The sequence below is a fragment of the Macadamia integrifolia genome, chromosome 10 (genome assembly GCF_013358625.1).
Source record: "Macadamia integrifolia cultivar HAES 741 chromosome 10, SCU_Mint_v3, whole genome shotgun sequence".
Classification (NCBI taxonomy): Eukaryota; Viridiplantae; Streptophyta; class Magnoliopsida; order Proteales; family Proteaceae; genus Macadamia; species Macadamia integrifolia.
The window spans coordinates 12,312,751-12,340,429 of NC_056566.1; the positions used below are offsets into that span (position 1 = coordinate 12,312,751).

At 38.5% G+C, this 27,679-nt stretch overlaps 1 protein-coding gene across 1 annotated transcript; it reads left to right on the forward strand.

Annotated features, from left to right (window-relative positions):
* The first annotated feature begins 1,187 nt into the window (after positions 1 to 1,187).
* On the forward strand, positions 1,188 to 27,610 carry LOC122091774. Its single transcript, XM_042661904.1, has 13 exons — positions 1,188 to 1,635; positions 1,738 to 1,909; positions 2,001 to 2,218; positions 3,565 to 3,625; positions 4,071 to 4,143; positions 14,413 to 14,490; positions 14,825 to 14,982; positions 19,377 to 19,545; positions 22,900 to 23,362; positions 23,560 to 23,967; positions 25,263 to 25,469; positions 26,861 to 26,994; positions 27,095 to 27,610. The coding sequence occupies exons 1-13, from the start codon at positions 1,240 to 1,242 to the stop codon at positions 27,261 to 27,263; spliced, it is 2,706 nt and encodes a 901-aa protein (XP_042517838.1). The 5' UTR covers positions 1,188 to 1,239; the 3' UTR covers positions 27,264 to 27,610.
* The last annotated feature ends 69 nt before the right edge of the window (positions 27,611 to 27,679 follow it).

Sequence of the window (27,679 nt, forward strand, 5' to 3'; positions counted from 1 at the left end):
GCGCTGGAGAGGATCTGGTTCCCTGTATAGACCGGCTAGTTTGAGTTTGAGACCTGAACAATGCTGTGTACCCACCTAAATATTTCTACCGCCTAGATATTCAAATCTTTGTTGGCGCCCTATGGTTCAGAAGTTCCAAACGGTTTGAATTTGGATGAATGTTGTACCCAAAAAAAAAAAAAAAAAGAATTTATATGAATGCGCAGCTTCCACCATGGGCTAGCTAGCAGCCAATGACAGTGAATGGGACTACACCCTTACTCCTTAAAATGGAAAGAGAGTCTGCCCTAATCAGAATACCAAACTTGGTGAGAGAGACTATCCAAAAATTAAAGAAAAAAACTAGATAAGAGGACAGATCATGATCATGGCAGTGGTGAGATTGAGAAGAGAGGGGAAATCTTAACTCTAGAAGAAGCGATAGAGCTAGGAAAAATATTATTAAGATTTAACAAGGATCTTTAAGGGTACGAGAATCCTGGCCGCTTGTATTCTCACACTTTTATCTTCAATTTGAGGGAGAGTTTTCTGCTTAGGAGCATAGTTCGTTTCACCTAGACCCACTCCTCATTGGACTGACAACCCTGTTTGCTGGCCAACTCAATAGCACCAGCACAAAGGGCTACTGGGCACTAATGAGTGTGTCCGAGTGCGTGAGGAAGCAGAGTGTTCGCGGAGGCATCAATAGAGATGGAATTTTTTTTATCTTTCATAAGGGCTGGTCAATCATTTCACACCATGCTTTTGAAATAGGCTCTTTGTTTTTTTCCCTTCTAAGTTTTTAGGAGAAAGTTTCCCTATACCCTGGGTAGGAAAGTACACCAATCAAGGGTCATTAGTATCAGCTCCTAAGACGAAGTCAATAATACCCCTATATAATTCCCAATATTCTCTCAACACCATTACAACGCCTCAATCAATGGAACAAGGCTGATGGGAAAACCATCCCCAAAATTCTATAAATTAAAAAGGGCAAGAGACCTTTGCCTTGTTCACTTAGTCCCCACATCAGTGCAGGGCCAATGATAGAACATGTAGGGGCATCAATTTCTTAATTCATAATGAGTGGATGGTAATTTCATACGCCCCAGTGTCTGGGTGCAGAGCCACGCCACAAGACATAATTCTTTTTCTCAACTTTTGTTGAACGTTATACCCTTTAGAGGCTTCCCCATAAACCCCTCCTTACTCTGTATTTTCTATCTTATCCTTTTTTTTTCCAAGGAGCAGAAGGGATAAATGGCAGGCTTCTTAAGCTATGCTTCTCTCCCTCTAAAATTTCCCTTCGGAGAAGCTGAAGCTCACTCCTCCTCTTCCTTTTCAATCTATCCTCTTAGTTACAGGAATGTCGTTACTGTCTCTGCGGTTGCTGCTCCAAAGAAGAAAACCAGGAAAAAGAAATCGTCCAAGAGCGACGATCCTTCTTCTTCTTCATATTCTCTTTCAATTTCAACTTCCGAGAAAGGTCTCAGATTCGTTTTCATGGAGGAGCTAATGGAACGTGCTCGCAGTCGCGATGTCGCCGGTGTTTCTGAAGTCATTTATGACATGATTGCAGCTGGACTCAGCCCCGGTCCTCGTTCCTTCCATGGCTTGCTTGTCTCCCATACACTTGCAGGCGATGCTGAAGGAGCGGTAGCTATCTACATCCTTTTGTTCAATTAAATGGTAATTTTGCATTTTGCAAATTAAAAAATTGTTCTTAATTCTTATACTGGAGATTGTACTCAATTACAGATGCAGGCACTTCGAAGGGAGTTGAGTGCAGGAATTCGTCCTCTACACGAAACGTTTCTTGCACTTATTCGTTTATTTGGTTCTAAAGGTCATGCTGCCAGAGGCTTAGAAATTCTTGCGGCAATGGAAGACTTAAAATTTGACATCCGCCAAGCTTGGCTAGTTCTTGTTGGTATGAACTACAAAATTATCAACCTATTGTCGTTTAAGATCCAGAAATTTTTTGAAACGGCTGTTCTAAGTTGACCAAGTTGTTGAACCAGAGGAGCTTATCAGATACAAACATTTGGATGATGCAAATAAGGTTTTCCTTCGAGGTGCTGAAGCTGGATATCGAGCTACTGATGAATTATATGATCTTATAATTGAGGAAGACTGTAAAGCTGGAGATCATTCTAATGCTTTAACCATTGCCTATGAAATGGAGGCTGCTGGCAGAATGGCAACCACATTTCATTTTAATTGTCTTCTTAGTGTGCAAGTAAGTGAAATATGACTCTCTGACTGTTTGAGATGCTGGTTCGGGCTGCCTCCATGAGCACTTGCTAATTGCTAATAATAGTTGATTTCTGGTGAATGTAATACATCTTAAGTATTATTTAGTTGTTGGAATTCGACAAAGATGTCATGATAGAAAAATGGATAGAAACCACAGGTAGATCACAAGTGTGCCTTAAAACGTCTGTTTGTTCCTTCCAGAATGTTTCTACAGGGTCAGAAAATTTTCCTAGCATAAAACTAGCCTAGGGAATCTGATTGGAGTGAATCTCTTTGCAAAGGGTGATCTTGTTCATCACGGAGTATCTTGAGTGGAACAGAAAAAAATCAACAAATCATCACGAAAGCGCAGATAATATTACATGTGTTAAAAATAAATAAAAGAAAACAAAAGAGGACTGATGGAAGCAAGAATAGTTTTGTTGTAATATTTAGGAATTTGAGGCAGGATTCTGGTCCCTGTAGTGTTGATGACATACTGGAATTGATACTTTTATGATCAAATGGTATTGTCAACTGTTTTGAGTCTTTTGACACCCTCTCAAGCATATCAACCACAAAATATGCCAATTTTAGAGGTAAATGCCACTATATACAATTCCACACTTCCTAAAAAAGTTCAACAAAACAACAGCTTCTGAAAATGAATCTTGTATAATTCTTTGTTATTGGGTTTTGTGAAAGCTTTGAATCTTGATTCATGAAACTCATATTGTAATAGTGGAACATATCAAATATAAGAAAGCTTGATGGGAAAACTGTTGTGAATTGTGATTGCCAAGCTTCATATCCCACAGAGACTTAAAATACTTTGATGCTGCTCGATATTTTCTCCTCCCCAACCGTCCCCCACAACCAATGCATCCAAGGTTTCTGACTTTAATAGTTACTGTTGTAACCAAGTTTGAGCTGTTTTAGCTGAAGACTTTTGTAAGAGATTGGAACTAAATTATAACAAAGTCAACATCTCTCCGTTTAAAGACATTTTTGGCAGGTAGTAAATGTAGCTGGATGGGAGCATTCCCGTGGATTGTTAAACTAATGTTTCTTAGAGTAAATCGTAATTAGAATCAAGCTAGAATAGGAAGCAGTGTCACTTTCTTAACAGTGAAGTTCTTATGTTTAATTTCCTCGTTCAAAATTTCTTGCTGTCTTGTGTAGTTTTCAAATTCTCTTGCTAAACTGTGGTAATAAAAACTTTCTTAAAGCGTTGCATCAATTTTCTTTTACAGTTTACGAGTGTGTTATTTCAGGCTTTTAGTTGTGAAGTTAAGCTGGTTTTCACATATGGCACCATCTAAATCATAACTTATTATTTCTTTCATGTAGGCTACTTGTGGAATACCAGAGATAGCTTTTTCAACATTTGAGAACATGGAATATGGAGAAGGTTTACTATTGGCTCTTAACGTTTGGTGCATAAGAACTACTAGTGTTTTTGGACTTTGTTTTCAGTATTGAGCAGTTAAAGAAAATTTTGTTTTGTGCCTGTTTTTGTATTGAAAGTTTTCATAGTTCATGAAATACAGAGGTTTGTGATAAGGCATTCAAGTTTTCGTTATGCCCTCAGTCAATATACCAATAGTGGGGTTATGCGATAATATGTATAGGAAGTTTAAAGATTAGGTTTCCATTTTCCACTATGTGAACGTAAAGGTTGAGGTTAGATATACCATGTGGTGTGTAAGGGCAGGAAAAGTATGGTCTTCAGGCTGTGCCTCCACACCTTCAACTTAAATAACACTTCCATGACAACAACTTGTCCACAAGTATCCTTGTTACAGAACATTCGAGGTATTCAGTTTTATAATGCTAATTACTATTTTGTATGGCAGGCTATATGAAACCTAATACAGAGACATATAATTGGGTGATTCAGGCATATACCAGGGCTGAATCATATGACCGGTAATATCTGTTGCATTAACTGTTGATGATTATTTTATTGATTTCTGCTCGAAAATCTACCTGTTAGTTTTTCTTGAAATTGTAAAATTTAAGGTCCCCCTCCCCCTGTTGAGTGTGTTAATTGTCTTAGATGTTCAGTCTTGGACTCTTGGTTAATTTAATTAGTGTGCAAACAATTCCATGTAGATGTGAGTTATTGTATTTAGACTTTGGAAGTTCTCTTTGATGCAAATGGAGTGATAGGATTTTTGTTCCTATGTGAATTTTTTTTAAATCCAAATAGTTGTAATGATCTAGATATTCTGCCTCATTGAAGGCTATTTTGGTATCTACTTTTTTATATCAAAATGTTGTATAATAAAAATACAAGGATGTCTTACTCTTATCTTACTTCATAGCATACAGGGACCAAAAACATAAAAAAATTTATGAAGAATAAATACATTCAGTTGAGAATCAGAGATTTAGAGAATGATTTGATTTGTTAGTAATGACAGAGGTCTTTCTTATTTATAAGAAGATTACAATAAATCAAATAAGGGAAGTAAGATAACATGATGACTAAGTGTCCCTATCTAAAAGATTTATTGCGGTAAATAGTAAAATAAAACTTAACCAAGGTAAGAATACAATTAACTACGGTCATCTCAACACTCCCTCAAGTTGGTGCAAATATATCATCATACATGCCCAACTTGGAGACGAGAGGATGAAATGCCTTATAATGAACAACCTTAGCAAACACATCAACTAATTGATTTGCAGTACTAACAAAGGGAATGCAGACTGTCCCTTAGTCAAGCTTATCTTTGATGAAGTGTTTATCAGTCTCAATATGCTTGGTCCTATCATGCTGAACGGGGTTGTGAGCGATGTTGATGGCTGCCTTGTTATCACAATATAGACGCATAGGACCTTCAACATTAACTGGAGATCACTTAGTAGGCTCTTAAGCCAAACCAGCTCACAAATCCCTTGGGCCATTGTCCGATACTCAACTTCAGTACTAGATCTAGATACCACGGATTGTTCCTTTCTATGCCAATTAACGAAGTTCCCTCCAAGGAAAGTACAGTACCCAGAGGTCGATCGTCGATCGTCGATCATCAATAGATATAGTCCAATCAGCATCAGTAAAGGCCTCAGTCTTCAAGTGCCCCTGATTAGAATACAAAATACCTTTTCCAGGAGCAGATTTCAAGTACGGAAGTACCGTAGGATCCGGTACACAACGTCAAGGTGAGGTGTCCTAGGATTATGAAGAAAACGGTTAACAATACCCACAACATAAACAATATCGGGCTTGGTAGATCAAACGACCATCAATTCTATGGTACTGCTCTTCATCAATAGTCACTCGTTGCACTACTCAGTTGATGATTGACCTCCACAGGGACATCCGCAGGCTTGCACCCAAGCATACATGTCTCAATAAGGAGATCCAAAACATACTGCCTTTGGGAAATGAAGATACCTCTATTAGATCTAGCCACTTCAATCCCAAGGAAATACCGAAGGGGTCTTAGATCCTTAGTCTCGAACTCTGCCGCTAGTAAGGCCTTAAGGTTAGAGATCTCCTCATCATTGTTACCAGTAATCACAATATCGTCGACGTAGACAATCAGAGCAGTGACCTAGTTACCTTTCGCCTTTGTGAACAAGGTATGATCAGCTTGACTTTGTTTATATCCAAAGCTTATTACAACTTTCATGAGTCGGCCAAACAATGCCTGAGGAGACTGTTTGAGACCGTACAACGACTTCTTCAACTTGGAGACACGTTCGGCACTAGAGGGAGTGGCAAAGCCAGGAGGAACATCTATATAAATTTCCTCTTCAAGGTCTCCATTCAAGAACGCATTATTAACATCCAGTTGTTGGAGATTCCATCCCAGATTTGCAGCAACAGATAGCAATGCCCTGATAGAGTTTATCTTTGCAACTGGGTCAAAGGTTTCTTGGTAATCAAACGTGCCTTGTACCATTGTCCCATCAGCCTCCTACTTGATCGTAAACACCCACTTGCACCGAACTAATTTCTTTCCCTGAGGAGGAAGAACAAGTTCCCAGGTACCATTTTTATCCAATGCTAGCATTTTCTCAACCATTGCAGCTTTCCACTTCGGATCATTGGCTTCCTTCCAACCCTGTGGAGTAGACAAAAAAGTCAATGAAGAAACAAAGGCCCTATAGGAGGCAGATAAAGATATATAGGAAGCAAAATTGGAGATGGGATGCTTGGTACAGGAACAAACTCCTTTTTTAACAGCGATAGGAATATCGTCCACAGTAGGAGAAAGAGGTATAATATCAAGTGTGGGAGGCTCTGAAGAAGTAACAGGTACAATATCAATAATGGGAGAAGTATTACCTAATACTGGTGGATCTGATGGAGGTGCCTCAGAGGGGTATGGCTGGTTACCGGTGGTGTCTTGCTCCTTGGACCTTCGAGTGTAAGTGATCACATCTCTTACAGGCTAATCTGGTGGCTCCCCTTGAGTGGGAGGCATACCCTGAATAGGAGACCTATCAATAACAAAAGGAGGTTCTTCCTCAAGACTCTCCCCCTAAAGAGGTGACATGAAATACACCTCAGACTTATAAAAATGACATCCATGGTGACGTACAAGCGGCGAGTAGGAGGTTGATAACACTTATACCCCTTTTGAGAAGCCGAGTAACCAAGGAAAACACACTTTAGAGCCCGAGGATCAAGCTTGGACCTTGAAGGAGAGGAATTATGGGCAAAACAGACACATCCAAATACCCGAGGAGGAAGACTAGAAACAATTGTAGGATCAGGGAGAAAAGAAATTGGGGTTGATGTAGTTGGGTGTGGAATGATTTGGGAATAATTAGTAATTTCATTTGTTTCCTTTAATTGTTAGTGTAGGGTGTGGTCAAGTTAGTAGGAAATCGAATTTTTATTTCAGTTGCCAATTTAGATTAGTTTCCATTTTAATTAACTTCCAATGATATGCTTTGATTTTTCTTTATATAGCCATGTAATGGAGAAGAATTCAAATTTGAAGAATTAAAGTTTTGAATTGAAATTGAATGAGACAGTTTCTTTGGTTGAAACCATGGCTGCCGAACCCCTCTTCCTCCCTCTCTGAAATTTGTCTAATCTCTTCCCTTCCATTCTCCTACTTCTTCTTTATTTCTTCTTCTTCCTTTTTATTATATCTAGTTTTCTTCCCCTCCCCTGCTCTGGGCGATCATATCAGGTTTACGAGAAGTATTGCTGAACCAATAAATCCCATCGATTACTCCTGGGATTTGGGTCAAATGTATGGGTGCCATATGCGAACAAAACCTTTTGAGTTCTGTCCTTCAAAGCCCTCTTCCATAGTGAGCAGATCAACGAGTTGCATGTCTGACCTCACATGTATCACTAGTTCTGAGTTGCAGGTGTTATAACTCCTCTTTGTGTGCTGTTTTTGGGCACGTACCTGCTGGATTTAAGAGAGCAGTAGGTGCTCAGCCCTCGCCTGAAGTTTCATGCTCAGCCGACAAGAATTAGAGAAGATACCTCCATTGTAGCCACTTGAGTTCTGCCCCTTTCTTTGGCTGAGGTTGAAGAAGAAGGTTAATCCCTCTCTCACGATTTCCCCCCTTAGGTCTTATTCATTTTTTTTTTTTTTTTTAAATTTCTAGTTATGCCCCCCCTCCTTTTCTTCTTTTATTCTAATCTGTCCTTTCTTTCTTTCACTTACAAATTTTCCCTCTCCACTAACGTGGGCATTTTATTCACTTGATGCCCATTAATTACAAGTTGCCAGTATTTAGAAATTTCAGTTTAATTACAGAACTGCCATTACTCCTTACCATTTGAGTTACTACTCTATTGTGGGCCTTAAGCGATTCGATTTCAATCTTTAGAACCCAAATCTACATTAGGAGGCTTAAAGTTAAGTACACTAGAGGGCACCGATTAATAAGGTGGGTAGCAGTAAGAACGGATCGGCCTAGAGATATTTAGGAACACACGTAGCAAACATTAGAGCTCGAGCAATGTCAAGGAGATGACAATTCTTGTGCTCTGGAATCCCATTTTGTTTAGAGGTCCTAACACAAGAAGTTTGGGAGAGAATGCTCTGAGAATCAAGGTATTCCTGAAACTCCCCATCTATATACTCAATGCAATTGTCCCTATGAAGGACTAGTACAATGGCATCAAACTGGGTACGAAGCATCACATGAAAAGATTTAAAACAAGAGAAGGCATCAGACTTATTATACAACAGATATACCCATGTCAGACGAGTACAATTATCAATAAAAGTAGTACACCAACGAAAACCATTCCTATCAATTGTCCGGGAAGGACCCCACAAATCTGAATGGATAATAGAAAAAGGAATAACATTTTTATTTTCAGTAGGAAAGTAAGAGGTGCGTGTATGTTTGGAAAACTCACAAACATCACACTTAAGTTGGTCCAAACCACAATGTTTAACTAAAGTAAGAAACATACGACTTTAAATATGAAAAGAAGGATGTCCCAGATGACGGTGCCACTAGTGGAGTTGAGAGAGAAAGCTGTCAGAACGGAGAGTATGCGTTGCCATAGGACTAGGAGGAGGCATAGCTGGTGGAGAATCCAAGCAGTAGAGCCCATCATGGACCTGACCATACCCAATCGTTGCACCCGTCACCAGATCCTGAAAAAGGCAGTGGGTAAAAAAAAGTGAATAGAACAATTCAACTCCTTAGTTAAGTGATAGATGGAAACAATGTTAGCACATAATGTAGGGACATTGTAGAGGTACAAGAAACGAAACCTTTACCAGAAATGGGGGACAAGGAACCATCAGCCACACATACCTTATCCCGACCGGAGCAAGGAATATATGTATGGATGACCTCAGAGCTACTTGTCATGTGATCGGTAGCACTCAAATCAAGTAACCATAAAGGAGAATGAGAGGAAGAAACAGGAAACTACTTGTTTGAGCAAGATTGGACACAGGAGAAGGAGCAGGAGAAGTGCCTAACTATGTCATTAGTTGCTTAAGGGCAACCATTTGATCCCGAGAGAATGGTGAAGTAGTGGAGGTATTGTCAATAGACTCAGACAGATGGGCCTGGGTGCCTTGTTTACCAATTTTGCTATTATGGCCACCCTTGGGATGGCTATGGAGCTCCCAACATGTTTGCCTAGTATGGCGGGATGACCACAATAATCACACTGAACAGTTTCCCGAGGAGGGGTAGAACCCTTGGACGGGGTTTCTGTAGTTGGAGTAGCCAATAGTGCAGACCAAATAGGAACTGTAGAGGGTAGCATAACAGAGTGACGATGATCCTTAGGTAGAAACAAGTTATATGCCTGGAGAAGAGTCGGAAAAGTCTCACGACCTAATATCTGTACCCTAATCTGATAATATTCGGAGTTAAGACCTGCCAGAAAGTCGTATACTCGTTCCATTTCATGCTCCGTCTGAAGTGTATCAACATCAGTAGGGCAGGCCATAGAGACTGGATGATAGAAATCCAGCTGTTACGCAGAGAGAGACAACCCTTTCTAAGTGGTGGAATGAACAATACGGCGAATCTCATAGATTTGAGCATAATTCCCTCCCTGAGAATAGGTTTGCTTCACTACATCCCGGAGATCCTTAGTGGAGTTGAACAAGGGTCTATAGAATTTATTAAAAGGGACATAATAATGGCATCATTGGCTAACCAGATGTTAGCGGTGGTAGGATCAGTCGGTTGAGGAGTGTCTCCAGTGAGAAAACCAGAGAAGTTGTTTCCAAAAATAGTAAGAAGACAGGCACGAGACCAAGTGAGGTAGTTCTGACCATTAAGTTTGATGGGTCCAGGATGAAGAGTGGTTTGAGTACTTGAACAACGTCCATCAGGGGCCTCAATAGGTGCCACAACATCCTTAGCATCATTACTTACAGTAGTCATAGCTTAAAGGAGAGAGAAAGCACATATGGAAAGAGAGCACGGTAGCAACAGGCACAGGCACAGGCACAGGCACAAACAGGTGCAGGCGAAGGTGCAAGTAGGCACAATGCAGGCGGGCAGTGGTAGGAGGGGGAGGCGGCGGCAGCGATGAGACACGCAACGGCAATGGTAGGAGACGACGAGGCATAGGCAACAGCGAGGGCGGCGATGACAGGCGTAACGGAGGACGACAAGGCACAGACAACATCGGGGTGTGAGAAGACACAAGTAGTGGCAAGGTCATAGTTTTTAAGGCGGTAAGGCAACGGAGGCATTTGAGGGTCTTTCGGAGCGCCTTAGCGATAGGGCGGGCATAAAGCGTCGCCTTATTGACTAAAGCGTTCTTGTGTAATTTTTTTATAAAACCAATCTATTTGGCTCAAATCCTAGTTGAATCCTATTACTCATATGTTAAATAAATATTAACAGTTCATATGCAAACCAATGTAAGATATTCATCAAGAAAACAAATCAATAAAGTGAATAAACTAAGTTCATCTTCATCAATCATCAATCATATAATATTAACATATAATATAAATACATAATTATGAAACAAAATTATAAATATAAAGAAAAGAAGACATAAAAAATACAAGTATTTATTATACTTATCTCTATGATGCCAAAGTGAGTGCCTAAGCCTTAAGGTCATCCACTATATTTCTACTCTTGTCAAAGAAGAATGAAGCTCACCGCTGCCGGAGCAAAATGGTCGCCTGAATCAGTGGTTCTTCCTTGTTCCTTGATTCCTTCTCAAAACCCTTTCTTAAAACCCTTAACAAAATCCAAACCCTGTTTGTGAATCGTGTTTTTGTTTTATTTATTTTTGGTGGAGTAAAGCTGATCCCATACATCTCAAGTGTTAACAAAACCATACACCTACCAATAAAAAATCTATATTTGGAATCTTCATCAAGTAATTTTAAAATATGTTTAAAAAAAAAAAAACCCCATAAGGCGCCACTTCACGTAAGGCGAAGCACTGCCTTATCATCTCTAGACCGCATTAGGGACAAGGCGCCGGTAAGGTGACACCTTAGCAGCGCCTTAAAAACTATGGGCAAGGTGCAGGGAGTCTTACTGGCAGCGGTGTAGGCGAGGTGGGAAGGCGCGGTGAGTTAAGATTAGGTTTGCATGGAACGGGGTTTAGCTTACCATGCTAGACTAGGAGGCGAGGGCCCCCAGGGGTGGAGAAGAAAACCAAAAAAAGGAATAAGAACTTTTAGGGGTTTTTGGCTCTGATACCAAGTTGAGAATCATAGATTTAGAGAATGATTTGACTTGTCAGTAATGACAGAGATCTTTCTTATTTATAAGAAGATTACAATGAATTAAATAAGGAAAGTAGGATAATGTTGACTAGGCGTCCTTGTCTACAAGACAATCTGACTAAGCGTCCCTATCTAAAGGTTTACTGCGGTAAATAGTATATAATAGAACTTAACCAAAGCAAGGATTAAAGTATCGGTATCGGTAGCCATATCGGTTGGTCAAAATTAAGATACGTATCGAAGGATATCGTATCGTATCGGAGATACGCTAAGATACGTTAAAGATATGCACATAAATGGATAGGAAACACTTTTTTATATACTTTTGCATAAAAATTCTGTTAAAAAAAGCTATTGATAACATGTATTATGCATAAACACTAAATTGAGGGTATCGCACAGAATTCAAAGTTTGTAGTTGTCCCATAAATGTAAAATCCTTGTTCCCAACCTTGATTTTCACTTTAGTTAGAGAGAAATATGGCTGACAGCAACTTTGGAACAAAAACCTCTCAAAAAATCGTGTTTTTTTGAAAAATGACCTAACTTGGCCATTATATGACCGTAGCGCACTGTATTGGTACATATCGCACCGAAACGTATATTTCACTCAGTTTTATTTTTTTCATAGAGTATCGGTACGTATCGGTGCGTATCGTATCGGTGGTGTATCGGTATGTATCGTAGGATACATATCGATACGAAAGGGTTTTAAAAATTCCATGTATCGCATCGGTAAGGGCCGATACAGATACGTATTGGCCGATATGGTACGATACGTACCAATACTTAAAACCATGAACCAAGGTAAGAATAAAGCTAACTACGGTCATCTCAACACATTCTGGTTGTGGTTGCTGACATTTTTGTCAATATAGAAAAATTTTGCTTCAAAGGAATACTTGCTAGTGTATTATATGGTGAATGATATCCACAACATTCGTTGTTTTATATTCAACAGTTCTTTTCTCTGTCGTATCTAATCAAGAATGTACCTAACATATACGCTTGGTTGTTACTCTACTTATGCTCTTTCTCTCTGTGGGTGGGCAATGTTAATCTGATCCACATTACCATTGCACGTCCTTACATTGCCTGAGTAATGATTGGTCAACAAGTTTATAGATACTCCTTGAATGGTTTACTAGTTGGCCAGTTAAATAATGAAATAAATGACTTATGACCTCATACATAAGCTGCTACCTGTTATTAGAAGGTAAAAATAACCAGTCGATATGGTCCGATAGATACTTATTTTTCAAAAGGTGTATGTATCGACCAATACAGAACGTATACAGTCCAATATGATTCGATATGGGATTGGTACAGTCTGGTGCTGTCCGATATAGGTAAGATACGCCTATTTTAAACCTGTAAAACAGAAACCGTGAGTGAGATACGAAACTTAGAGCACCCGAAGGACTTGGAAAATTATTTTTCTCTTTGATATGAGTTAGAGGAAATCATCTAACATAAAAACGACTCTAATATTCACCATTTCAACATGTTTTAGGGACTTATTGTGTTCAAACCATGGATTGAAATAGATATGTGCAAAAAACGATAAAGTTGCATATCTCTTTTTTTGGGTGCTCAAATAATTTTTTTTCTTTCCTTAGTCCTCGCATCAAGCTGATATATATTCCCATATCGCATAATAAAGTGTTTTATGATTTAAAACCGTATCATAAGCACGTCCATGCATTTGTTGTCCATTTCCGTGCATATCCTTAGCGTATCTTGCATCTCCCCTATACAATACTATACGATACATCTCTTAAGATCATCCCTCTGATACGATACCTGATACCAATACTTTAATCATTTCTTGTTAATTGTTATACAGTTAACGTATCAAGCTGCACAGCAGTGAATGAATTGATCAAATACTGCCCTCAGATGCATCAATGAAATTATATTGATGGCTTTTAACTCTCTAACTGGAGGATTGATGATTTTGATTCAATGATTTGGTTTTAAAGTCCCTCATTGGATCCCTGGAACAGGGTTTCCTCTATTCTGGAAATGGAAAGTTGAGTTTGTCCTCATGCCTCGATGGCAATTTATATGACACTTGTCTAACATTCTACTTTTAGGTCTTTTACCTTTTATATTTGGTACAATTACATAATCTTGTAATCAAACCAAGGGAAATAGGAGAGAAGAAGGAGAGAGAAGAAAGGAGAGAGGCGAGAGTCACAAGCAGTCCCAAGGTGTGGGAAGCTAACCTGTGGCTCAGACCAGAACCGCAGGTTAGTTCCTCCATACATATATTATTCAAATAATTAAGCAGGGACAGGAATACCCCTGTACCCTGGGCTGAACCTAAACAGTACATAACTGATATCGAATGGACTAAAATACCCCTAAAACTCAACAATATTTAACTTTTTTCTTTGCAGAGTAATTTATTTAGCATAACCACTGACCTTCACTGAACTGGAGTGTTTTTTTTTTGGCTCCCATCAAACCTTAGACACCCCTTAATCCCTAAAAGGGAGACTATACCACAAGCCTAAAAGTGTCAGTCTTCTGTTCCTCCCTTTTCCTCCTCTCCTCAGTCTAATCGGTAAAGGCTGATCGCGGTAAGGGCTTGCTACGATTGAAATTCTGCTTGAAGTATCTTTAAACTGTTATGTACAGTATCTTCTCCAATATCTTGATAATAGGTATATAAACAAATCTAGAGATTGGCCAAATTAGTTTTTATCAGTTTGATTCTTCAACCAAAGAACAAAAGCCTCCTCCTCTACCACTTGATCATCTGCTGTAGCTTAACACAGTTGATTCTTAAGCCAACAGAATACTTGACTTCAGAAAATATATAAAGAGATCATGGGAATTTCAGTTTCTTACCATTGCTTACTTGTTTTTCGCTAAGACATTCGTTTAGTAATGAACAAATAGGCATTATTGGCCATCATTGGTTCAATTGCATGTGGTAGTTATCGGTAGTTATCGGTGAGTCATACTTTTATAGGCATTCTACCATGGAAATCTTAATATATTTATTTAAATGATTTTTTCATGACTGCAGCGTTCAAGATGTAGCAGAATTGCTTGGCATGATGGTTGAAGATCATAAACGTTCGCAACCCAATGTAAAAACATATGCGTAAGCACAATCCACTTCCATTGAGGATAGAATAGTTTCCTTAGTCATAATATATTGTGGCTCTTGGAAATTTAGTATTGCATAGTAAAAATTAAGAATCTGTATCCGAATTCAGTGATTTCGTAAGATTTCAATCAATTGTGCTAAAACACTGATTTAGTGCCATCTATACAACAATGTACAAGATCACTGTTGCTTCTGTAGCATAGATCAAAATTGGAGTTTCCAATACTCAATCTACCACCTCCTATAGAGGAACTTGAAAGCCTAATTTTTGTGCCTTTTAAAAAAAAGAAAAGAAAAACTAACTGTTGTATAATACTTTTCTAAACAGGTTGCTGGTGGAATGCTTTACCAAGTATTGCGTTGTACGAGAGGCTATCAGGCATTTTCGTGCCCTTAAGAACTTTGAAGGGGGAACAACAGTTTTACATAACGAAGGAAACTTTGGGGATCCACTTTCTTTGTATCTCCGGGCATTATGTCGGGAAGGTATGTATGTCTGCTTCATTATGTTCAAAGAAATTATTTCCTCTTTTTTTTTTCAATGTAAGGTTAGATAGAGAACTACCCAAACCCATTAGGATCTCCAAACAATACCCAAAAGTACTAATATTAGGTCTGATCACAGGGTATGAAACCACATTGTGGCCACACAAACAGTACCCAAATGGGCCACTGATATATGTTATTAATACCCAACAATAGCAGTAATAAGTCCCACACAAAACACAGCAAAACAGAATAATTACCTCCTAACTGGTAGGTCACAGGTTAGGTCAAAAGACTCAAAACTGAGAAAATAACTAACTCAAGATCTTGGACATTAATTACTTGTAACGACAGGGATTATCAACGAACATAGAGGACCACTGTGTGAGATAAATCTCAGAAAATAGCTTGAAATAGTGGCTGAAACAGACTCTGCACCTGTTCTTGATTTAGGGCTGATATAGGGAGATTTTGGATATCTCGATGTCCAGGACTCTGATGGCCATCAAGTCCTGGTTGAGTGGCCTATAGGAGGACCCTAATAGGACCTCAAAAGGTGGGCCTGAATGGCCTGATATATTGGAAGATCTGTGGACTTGAGTGCTGCCCAGTTTTCATCAACACAGTAGAAGCACAGTCCGTGGATTGATGTCTCAGATCACAAAAAATAAGGGAAATAGGAAGGAAGAAAGGAAGAAGAATCGATGGAAAGGAAAGAAGTGGGAAGAAGGAGGATGATGGGTTGAGGCTCTCACTCTTCCCTGGGCCTCTCACCCTTTCATAGGTCTCACATCTCACTGCATCACACAACATTAGTTTTCATTAACTGGTTTTTTTTTTTTTTTCATATCTCAAATCATGAGGCATAGCGGTTCTAGAACCATCAATGATTGGTGAACTGGAAGTTCCATTTGCTACCCCTTTGGAAATATTACCTGAATGCTACTTCCATACTTCTTTCTCGTATTTCAAATACTTCGGACAGGACATGAAGGAGGAATACTGCATATCTTGTTTTATCAAGGGGGTTGGTATTGCTCCTTCAACAACTCATTTACACTAAGATGTAACTTCAGCTTGTATTTGTGAAAATAGTAATTCATGCGTGGACTTCTTGTTGGCTAAGTCTTCATGATTACAAATAAATATAAATAAATAAAATAGTAACTAAGTATTAGGAATGAAAGACTCCTAACTAATAAAAATAGTAACTTAGTATTACGAAAGAAAGCAGCACCCAGATTCTTCTATCACTAGCCGGCCTTGGACCCACACAATAGTTCTCAAGTTATCTCCATGCAAGGCAGCTTTCTGATTGTGATTTATCTCCCAAGGAATGGACCCCACCTGATCTAAAAAATCTGGGAAAAATCCTCTCCACATAAGCTGTACATCATGTATAATGTAAGGCTAGATCACGAAGGACCTAACCCAGGCAGGATCTTGAAGACGATCAATAAATCTCAGATTCGAGTAACAAATCACAGAAACCAATCATAACCATATCTGATATGGCAGAAGATAGGTTAAAATCTCAGAATTCCAAAATAGATTTTAAGGTACTTCGATTGCAGACATGTAGCAGATCACACAATGAAATCGATTGAAATATAAACAGAAAATAGAGAAGAAGGGGATAGGGAAGGGGGAGATGGGACTATCTCAGTCCACGGTCTCTCAGCCACAGCCTCTCACTGTTCGTTTGGTCTCTCACCAATGGTGTCTCAACATAATCTCTCACAGTGCAAAGCACAAACTGTGTTTCCTTTTCTCAATCTCGTTGGCTGTATATCAGCCTTTGTCTTTTATTTATAATGTCATTACAGAAATTGGGGGTTTCTTCCTTGAGTGGAAAGGAAGTCCATTACAACCTGAACATTATCCTATTTAAAAACTAAGGACCTGTTTGATAACGTTTCAAGAAACACGTTTCTGCCGTTTCTATTTCCAGAAATAGCAGAAACGGAGTAAAAAGCGTTTGATAAAACTGTTTCGTTTCACTTATTTTCAGAAATAGAAATAGAAATTTTTACTTATTTATGGTTCAAGAAATGACCCAGGCGCTGTTTCTGGAAACGACTTGTGGCCATTCTTTCACTGGTTACTATCAATTTTTGAAAACATGACCTATCAAACACCTTCAATTCCGTTTCTGTTTCTAGAAACGGAAATTTATGTTTCTGCCGTTTCTTGAAAGTTGAAACAGAAACGACAGAAACGTTATCAAACGGGCCCTAAATGCAAAGTAAATCTATCTAGATAACAAAAGTAGAATGAGTCCTAGAGTTAGAAACTACCAATTAGATGAAGGAATCTATATAAAATAGAAACTAACTTCAAGGTAATAAAACCCCATACAAATAACAACTGACTCGTAAATATTCTCCTAAAAAAAGAAAGCCTCCACACATAGCAATATGGGTCTTTAACTTGATCTTCACCAGCTGGCCATGGGCCCATCAAATTTGAAGCAATATCCCTCCTTAAGTTGTGGTCAATATCTTCTTGGAAAGAAAGAGTCCATACAACCTTCCAACTTGGTCTTCATACAGCTGGCACTAGATATCCTTCCTACAAATCAGCATGTCAATATGGAAAATAATCTCGTAAAAATCACATCCATGCAATTAGGAAACTGATCTCCACAATCTCCTAGAACTCGCTCCCACGCTAGGAAGAAAAATATCTTTTTTTCTTTTATTTTTTAATTTTTTTAACCTGCTAATTGTATGGAACAGAATCCTGTGTGGACTAATGGGATAAAATAACCCATACATGGCCCAAGTGTGCTGGCTCAATGAGGACAACTTCGACAGGCTTGGGCTGCTTCTTCATTCTCCATTGATCTAGATCACTGTAATTCCAGGCTTAATTATCCCCTGATTCTTCTCCACGCAAGCTGTTCAAAAGGACTTAGAAGTTCACATCCGCAAGGCAATATATACCCAAAAGTCCCCACACAGCTGGCATTGAATATTCTTGCAAATCTGGAAGATATATCCAATAGATGCTGCTCAAAATAGGCTGTTCGATAGGATGAAATAGGATCAAACAGGCTGGAATGTTAGCCCCAAATTATGGGCCAGTTGTGAACCAACCTTGGAGTCACAGTCAAGGACTTGGTCTACATCATCTTTACTACACAAATCAATTAACATTAGCAGCCTCTCCTCCTTTCTGGAACCAAAGAATAAGGAAAATGTTTTCAAGCCACCTAAATTTATTTAGGATCTGTAGTTATTTTATTGTAGATTAAATCTGCATACATCACTGAAGTTTTTCTGAACTTCAAACACCCGTCCTGAAAATTAAAAAGGGGGGCGGGGGGGTACAAGTTTTGTGGCTACAGTTGACTCGAGACAGGGTTGCATACATGAAGGCCTAATTAAGTAAGTTAAGAATCACTTCCAATATGGTAATTATTTGCTCATAGTTTGAGCCATTGGAATGTAAAATGCTTCCGAGTCTATATTGACTCTGGTAGACATCAGTGACGCCTTAACATCTATAGGATTCTTTTATTTTATTTATTTATTTTTTGTTTGGGGGGGGGGGTTGCGGAGGTTTCTAGTATTTGGTAAACATCCATACAATGAATTTAGTTTTGTGGCTTGAGCCTCTATCATGCTCATTATTATTTAAAAAACATGTCTATACAATGGTCAATTGGCAACCATCGGCAGGAGGGGAAAATCTCCTTCATACTTTCTGGTATGAATAACAAGTTTCTTTTACAATCACTGATTTTGTGGTCTGCAATTTCAAGCAGAAGTAACTTAATATATGGTAAATATTGGGAGTTTGGACCTACAATCTTCACTGCAGAATTTAGTTAATTTGGAACTTTGGTTCTTCGTAACCCTGTGATTACTTAAGATATCATTGTGTGCCTAAAGAAATGGCAAGCATTTCACATTGAATGCAATCTATGTTTTTTTCCCCTAGTTTTCAAATGTCTCCTTCACTCCATGGAGTTTATCTGAATTTGATGTTCTATTTCTGTTTTTTATGGTATGATCCTGCCCTTTTTTTTTATTATGTTGCACAGATTCTGTAAGTAGATGATTGTGAATCCTAGGTAAGCTTTTCCACTCAAAAAGGAAAAAAAGGGCTGGATCATACCATAAAAAACAGAAATATAATAAAATCTGTACAAAATAATAATAAAAAAAAATTGGCTATGTAGTGGACAGAAATATACATACACATGTATCTTTACATAAAGAAAATTTGTACAGGCCGACAGAATGACTAGTTCTCTTTATCGAAAATCTGGTAGTTTAAAGCACTTTCAATCAAGATTCTACCCACTGTCTGTAGGATGTTTCCTCCTTTAGCACTTAAATTTGATATATATGTTCTGAACCGATCTTTATATATATGTTCTGAACCAGGTAGAATTGTTGAGTTGCTTGAAGCTTTAGAAGTTATGGCTAAAGATAATCAACCCATTCCATCTAGAGCCATGATATTGAGCAGAAAATACAGGACATTAGTTAGCTCATGGATTGAACCTCTTCAGGAAGAAGCCGAACTTGGATATGAGATTGATTACATTGCCAGGTTTGCATCATTCACTCTGACTAGTTCTAGTAGATAGTAATCATTCTCCAGTCTTCGTGTTCTTACGTACTTTGTTGAATATTGTACCATGAGGGGGGAGAGTTAGTGTTAAGTCGAGAGTGGGGGAAGTCTAAGTTAAGTCTTAAGTTGAGTAAGTCTAAGTTAGTCAGTGTTATTTACTTTAGTTAATCTTTGGTTGTATTAGACTCTTAGAAGGTTTCCTACTAAGAATTGGTTGCTTGATTAATATAAGGGAGAGGCTGTCCACGATAGATGGTTCCATTCCTATCGTGTTCACCCTCTCTCCTCTTCTCCATCTCCATCTCCAATGTGCTCTTCTTCTTCATAGTTTCTGGCTTTTTAGATCAAGCTTTGTCACATGGTATCGGAGCGATGAAGAAGAAAAAGAGGAAAAAGAAAAAAAAGAGGGAATACATTGAGTTGCATACGTTGGTGAGTGTTCGTGTGTTCTGCTGGTCGGCTTGGTAGACTGCTATTCTCCATAAGCTAATTTCATTGTCTTATTTTTCTTCCTGGTGGCTGCAATGCGGATATGCTGATCATCTATGGAGTATTTGAAGGCTGTTTTACACCTTATGGCTGCTTCTGTCCTCTCCATCTAGTAACCCTGCGGCTGTGGTCTTGGAATCCATCTCTATTGCTTGCAAAATGGTGCTGCTGTGTTCTCCTATCTGGTGTGGCTTTTGTGCTGCTGTTCTCTTGATCTTATGTATACCACTGGCTGAAAAGTGTTTTTTTTTTTCTTTTTCAATGGTGTTATAAGACCCGTGACTCCCCTGGATATGGAGATTTCCTACTGCAACTAGGAGCCGATCAAATTCATTTTTTGCAAGTCCGAGTGGCCTAGAATTTTGGTTGAGGGTTCTCCTTCACTAGGCGATTCAAACCCTAGAGACTATTCCCCCATAATCCTCCTTTGTGTTGAGAAACCAGTTGGAACTCAGATTTGGTTATAAGCCTGCCGCCAGGTCCAGTTTCAGTGGTTGAGGTCTTTGGGTGTCCATTAGTTGGATTCAAGAGGCCTGGTGGTGAAGAACTTTAGCCTCAGACTGACCGGGGGATTTATTTGCTACAGCTGTTGTTGGTTGTGTGGTTTCTATGCTGCTGCTGATCTTTCATGATGCTGGTTATTGCTGCCATATGATGATTAGTTATCTTTATTGCATACTATGCATTATTTGTGCATTTGTAATGCTGCACGTGAAGGGGAGATTGGAGTTATTATCTATTTGTGTCATTAAAAAATGTGTCATCTACTTATTTAAAGATTATTAAACGTTCGTATAATCTGCTCTTGTCCACAATGAAAATTTTATATTAGAAAGGCTGTTATTTGTTTGCAGCGACCTTACATTGTTATTTGTGGTTCCCAGCAACCTTTTGCTGTTACTTGTGGTTCCCAACAACTTTATGCTATTGGTTGTGGTTCCCAGCAACCTTGTACTGTTGCTAGTGGTTTGTAGCTACCTATGTTGCACTTTTATCAGTGGTTTGCGGCGACCTATGCTGCACTTTTATCTGTCTTCTTGTGAAGATTACTACTTGCCTTCCTTGAGAAGGGCTTATGATGTTGTTACTGCTATGATATTTTGGATTGTGTTTGGTGTTCTTTGCCGCTTATTTTGTTTGTTGCTATCTGGATTTATTTGACATGAAGAGTTTTCTCTACTATTGCTGCTGATGATTGGTGTGCTCACTGTCGTCTACGATTGCTATATATGTTAAAGACTGGTTCTGCTATTAATATCTATTCTTGTTATTCCAGGCTGGAGCCTTTATATATATATATATATATATATATATATATATATATAGACACACTCCAACTTGACGGAGAGTGTTGCATATTGTACCGTGAGGGGGTGAATGAAGGGTTAGTGTTAAGTCGAGAATGGGAGAAGTCTAAGCTGAATTATTGTCTAAGTTGAATCATTGTCTAAATTAAGTCTAAGCTGAGTCAAAGTCAGTTAGTCATTATTATTAACTTCAGTTAGTCTTTTGTTGTAATTAGACTCTTAGTAGGTTTCCTACTAAGAGTTGGTTGCTTGTTTAATATAAGGGAGGGGCTGTCCATGATATAACGATTCCATTCCTATCATGTTCGCCCTCTCTCCTCTTCTCCATCTCCATTGTGCTCTTCTTCTTCTTCTCCTTCTTTTCTTCCATTCTTCATAGGTTCTGGTTGTTTAGATCAAGCTTTGTCACATACTGGTTAAGTGTATTTCCAAATTTAGTGGGAGCCTCGTGCTCGGGGTTGCTCTTTATTTATTTATTCTTTTGGGTGCACTGAACTTTCATGTTCTTGTTGCTTGGGTTTCTGATTAATACAGTTTTACAGTGGGCGCATTTTTTGCCTGCTTACCAAAACCTAATGGCTAGTGTATTTGTACTATTTTTGCCCTAAGCTATTTGCTTAACACTGCACAGTTTTAGTGCAGCAGAATTTTAACTGCTGTATCTGTTTCATCAACTCAAATGGTGGCACAGGAAGCTCTGTTCCTTCTTTCATTCTCTCTCTCTCTCTGTATTTTTTTTTTTCAGAATGGTAAGATACTACAGATAATATCCAATTGTTGCTACAATCCAAGGTGTATGAACCACACAAGGTTTTTAGGTGCGACTCATGTACAAAACATTAATGAATGATGGAGTATGAGTTGGCACAATAGCACTTCATCTCCTCCTTAGTATACAGAAAGTAATCCTGTTGAGTCATTTGACTTATAAGAGTATTGACACGCAAAAGAATGGGTCTCTGTAAATCTTCCTCTTGACATGTTCGTAGTGTGGTACATATATTCAAAATCTGTTTGTTCCTCTCCTTCCTAGCACACCAGAAGATTGCAGAGGAACTTGGTTCCATAATTTTTCCTACGCTTTTTGAAATCATTACCTGGTTAGGAGGCTCTAAACCTCTTGAGGAGTTCCTCACTCATCCTCAAACTGCCACAAGGAGGAATTCTACTTGCCAAAGAGAAGGGACAGTGCATGAGACGATGGATCACTTATTTCATTTTCATCTCCTTTTTGCACGTGGGGAAGAGAATAAACATATTTGTCATGAACTCATGATTCACTTCAGTGCCACCAGGTGGTCCACTGTGATTTATATTGAATAAGGCTGCCACATATATTAGAAATAAAAAAATAATACAAACAATAAATTTTCGAAAAGATGTGAGAACTCCAGCGTAGTTGGTTGCTATACTCATCCTGAAGACCTGAACTGAAGGAATGTTTCTGTGGTTCTTTATTTTCTTCTTGTCGAATTAGTGTCATTAATTTTTTTGTGATTGATTCCTTTGCTGAAGTGAAGTCGTTGATTATTCCCAGGTACATAGCAGAGGGGGGTCTGACAGGTGAGCGCAAACGTTGGGTACCACGTAGAGGGAAAACTCCTCTAGATCCTGATGCCCTTGGATTTATTTACTCAAACCCAATGGAAACCTCTTTCAAACAGCGTTGTCTTGATGATTCAAAGATATACCATCGCAAGCTACTGAAGACCCTTTGGAATGAAGGACCTGCAGCCCTTGGGAATGTATCTGAATATGATTATCTCAGAGTAGAGGAGAGGTTAAAGAAGATTATCAAGGGTCCTGAACAAAATGTTTTAAAGCCTAAAGCTGCTAGTAAGATGATAGTCTCTGAGTTGAAGGAAGAGTTAGAAGCACAAGGCTTGCCCATTGATGGAACTAGAAATGTCCTTTACCAACGGGTGCAAAAAGCAAGAAGAATAAATCGTTCACGTGGTCGGCCTCTTTGGGTTCCTCCTGTGGAAGAGGAAGAAGAGGAGGTTAATTGCTGTGTCCCAAAATTGTGTCGATTTTGGTTCTTGTGTATTTTCATGTTTAAGTTACATATCATAGTTTATATCTCATGAGTTAATTTTGACTTTCTGTGGTGTATTCTCTTTCCTTCCTGTGCCAATGCTACAAAACTAAAGGTCTTTCTTATTTTTTTAAAGTCATTTTAGCGTCATTTTTCTTGCAGATTGATGAGGAGTTGGATGAGTTAATTTCACGGATTAAATTGGAAGATGGAAATACAGAATTTTGGAAGCGTCGTTTTCTTGGAGAAGGCATCAATGGTGACCATGGCAAGGAAACTGAACCAGAGAATTTAGAACTTCAAGATATGTCTGATGATGCTGATAATTCTGATGATACTGATGTTGTGGAGGATGTCGCCAAAGAGGTTGAAGACGAAGAGGCTGATGAAGAGGAAGAGGAAGAGGAAGTTGAGCAGACTGAGAACCAAGTGGGGGACAGGGTTAAGGACAAGGAAGTAGAAGCTTCTAAGCCTCTTCAAATGATTGGTGTCCAGTTGCTGAAAGATTCTGATGAAACAACTGCCACATCAAGAAAATCAAAGAGGAAAGTTTCCCGAATTCGAGTACAGGTATGAAATTGGACCATCCATCCTTTAATTCTTTATTATTTAATTTTTCATTGGCATATGGAAGCTTTAAGAAATGTTTTCTGCTGTATCATATTTTTATTTTTCCTTAGGTTAATCCTTCTCTAGATTTTTATGAACTTATTAGGTAATAATGTAATATCATAGGTTACAATCTTGTTTTTATGTGCAATCAACCAGCATCCATGCAGATTTGAGAGGTTTGAGAGTCGGACGCCAAGAAGCTTTGCTTCTCATTCAAATTTCTGTAAGATCTAAATGTGATTCCAAATGAATTGAGAAATAACTTTGAAGGTGTTTCATCACTTGTCATGCTGTAGGTTTATGTGTACACAAGGAAAAAATCAAAGAAAGAGAAGAAGGGAAAAGAATAGTTGGGTATCCACCTATGTCTGCATCACCATTACAAATCCATCCAGCTTAAAATGCAAAAATAATCATCAATTCATTGAGAGAAAAGCAACTTGGTACAGCCCTATACATTGAAATAAACATACTCCAATCAAGAGTAGAAAATTAATCCTGCTTACTCCTGTATTACGAAGGATATATATGAAAAACATCCTAATAACGAGAATAGTATCCAAGGCAGCCACCCAGACTGCTACCCTGCAGTAACATGTTTACTTACAAATGCCCTACCTAACTTTCTCCTTAATGACAGAACTCTCACTACTACTTATTAGACTATATCTAGTAACACTAACCCTGGCACTACTTGGTCCGACATTTTGAACCACAACCCAAACATTTTTATTACATGCCATGGAGTGTGTGAGTAGAACTTGCAGTATGCAAGATTCAGTCCCAAGAGTGTTCTTACCGTTTCAAATGCTTCCTATAGGAAACTATTAGGGCATATGGCACTGGAGAACAATCATATAGTTCAGGGTAAATATACCACAAAGTGGCTGTTGAAAGCTGGAATATATATTGACTTATTTAGCATTGGTTATAACAGAATTTGCTTATATGAATCTGGGGCTTTTCTTGGGGTGGAGGTCTTCCTTTGTTCCTGGGGCCTGCTGGTTTGGTTAATTTTTTGTATAGCCCATGCAATCATGTCAGGCATGCTAGTGCCCTCAAAGGAAATTACTTATCAGACCTGTGTCTCAGATTGCAGTTGGAATTCCCATTATATGAAATTGAACCTCACTTTTTCCCCCTCAAGTTATTGTCTGAATGACTGATTAATAACATCTACCTCTGGTATGGAAATAGACTGGTTTTTCTTCTACAACGTTTCTTTGAAACCTAAGCTCTCTTACATGATACAGGATGATGATGATGATGATGACTGGTTTCCTGAGGACATACACGAGGCATTTAAGGTGATGAGAGAGAGGAAAATTTTTGATGTGTCAGACATGTATACCATAGCTGATGCTTGGGGTTGGACGTGGGAGAGAGAACTGAAGAACAGGCCTCCTCGGAAATGGTCACAAGAATGGGAAGTTGAGTTGGCTATCAAAGTAATGCAAAAGGCATGTGCTCTTTTTTCTTCCTTACTGCTTTCCTCTATCAAAATTATGTTTTCACCGCTGCATAATTTTCCTTATTTTCGTATTTCATCTTCTATTGTCACTGTTATTTTATTTATTTATTTTTAATGTTTTTGCTTTAAATCGATAACTAAAGCAAACTAAGCTGAAAGAATATCTGAACTGTACTTGAGGATAGCAGCATCGAAGAACAAGATCAAAAGGTATCTCCAATGCCAATAACCACACTCAAAGCTAATTTTGAAAGCCCTGTCAATTCAAATGGAAAAAGATGCCTTTGGAACAATTCTAGCATTCACCTTGTTTTTATTCTCAAATAGCTGACCCCATTTAGTTGGGATAAGGCTGTGTTTGTTGTTGTTGTTGTACCTTATTATTCTCAAAGCTAGGTAATCCAACTAGGGAGTTGATTTTCCACTCGGAGTCAGTCAGATTTATGGTCGGGTCGCCCATTTCCTAACTCAATGATTCAATTCAATGAGAGATGATATTCACTTCTTAACTTTGATTCAGTTCAACGAGTCATGTAATATACTCATTTCTTGCATGGTGATAACTGTTTTTTATCTTACATTAATTCTGAGTTTATTTGCCTTGATAACTGGTCCGCTCAAATTGGTAGGTGCTTGAGTGGATCTTATCTTTCTTGTTGTAAATACTGATTAGAACCATTCCATTTACAACCTTTCCTTTCAACTTCAGTCTTGATCCTCTCTTTCATCGACTTCTTTGCATTGTTCATGGAGGTTTATGTCTAACTATGAGCTAATAAATAAAGCTTCTATAAGTCCTAGATGTTTAATTTCATCATTGCCCAAGGAAGAAGCATTGAATTTAAAGATTAGTTATTAATTTCATTTAGGTTTGGGAAATTTTGGTTTCATTGGTGGACCGATGTTCTGGGGTACTATTTTGTTTCATTTTAGATTTCTTAATTTTTCAGTATCTTGCTGGTTTTCTTTGGAAATTTTTGGATTTCATCGAAGTCCTGGTTTCGAGCATGATCCAAAGTTTTTTTTTTTTTTTTTTTTTGGGGAGGGGGTTTTGGGGAGGGGGTGGGGGGTGGGGTGGCGAACTGAGCCACTTTCTTCGGGCTCAGTTTACAAACCTGACCACTTTCTATAGTTTTCTGCTCACTTGGGCCCATATCAAGTGTTGATTTCTTTTAGAATGAACTATGTTGGACGTAAGTTATCTATATTCATAATATGTCTACAAATACATTCATTGTGGATAAACACTAGAAAGTTAAGACTGAATTTTTCAAACATTCCAGTTTGGTCCCCTAACCGAAATGGCTGCTGAATTGGAATTTACAACGCACCCTTTCAAGTATGCATTCCAAATTATGGAGATACATTATGGTATTTCAGGTTATTGAATTGGGTGGAACACCAACTATTGGGGATTGTGCCATGATACTTCGTGCAGCCATTAAAGCTCCACTCCCTTCAGCTTTCTTGAAGATCTTGCAAACGACACACAGTCTGGGTTATGTCTTTGGGAGGTAAGATCAACTTTCTAAGATATGCCTTAAATCAATCATGAGCTGCCTGATCCTTCAGATTGATTTACCAATGCCTTTATATTTCTTTGTTTGGATGCAGCCCTTTGTATGATGAAATCATCTTGTTATGTCTTGATCTTGGCGAACTCGACGCAGCCATAGCAATTGTTGCAGACATGGAGACCTCTGGTATCACAGTCCCTGACCAAACCCTGGACAGGGTGCTTGCAGCTAGGCAGGGTATCGATACTGCTGTCAATGGTGAATGAATCATTGTAGTTGGGATATGGCCACACCCATCAATTCTAGTTTGATCTGATCTCACTTGATCCTGAGTTGCATATCCCCATGTAGTGTGTCAATTTGGAAGTTTTAAGTGGAACTCATAGATTTGCCAGTCACTCCCAAAATTATCAGCCATGGGATGATGGAACTTTCATCCCTCCACGTATAGGAGCAGGATAACCTATTACAGTAGTCGGGCCAAAATTGAGTTTGTCAAATTGTTAGGTCATGTTTGGTGAATTTTTTTGTACAGAAATATAATTTTGATACAATTATATTTTGTAAACTATTTCTTCACAAAGCACTGAGATGGAGGTCATCATTTGGCGCATTCAGGTTAAGTGTTTCTTTTCTTTTTTTTGAAAGAAATTAAAAATTATAAAAATAAAAAAGGTTGTGT

Coding starts and splice junctions, on each gene's coding strand:
- LOC122091774 (XM_042661904.1), top strand. CDS start 1,240: ATGGCAGGCTTCTTAAGCTATGCTTCTCTCCCTCTAAAATTTCCCTTC. Junction 3,626..4,070: donor GAACATGGAATATGGAGAAG/GTTTACTATTGG, acceptor TTTGTATGGCAG/GCTATATGAAACCTAATACA. Junction 25,470..26,860: donor CTATCAAAGTAATGCAAAAG/GCATGTGCTCTT, acceptor ATGGTATTTCAG/GTTATTGAATTGGGTGGAAC.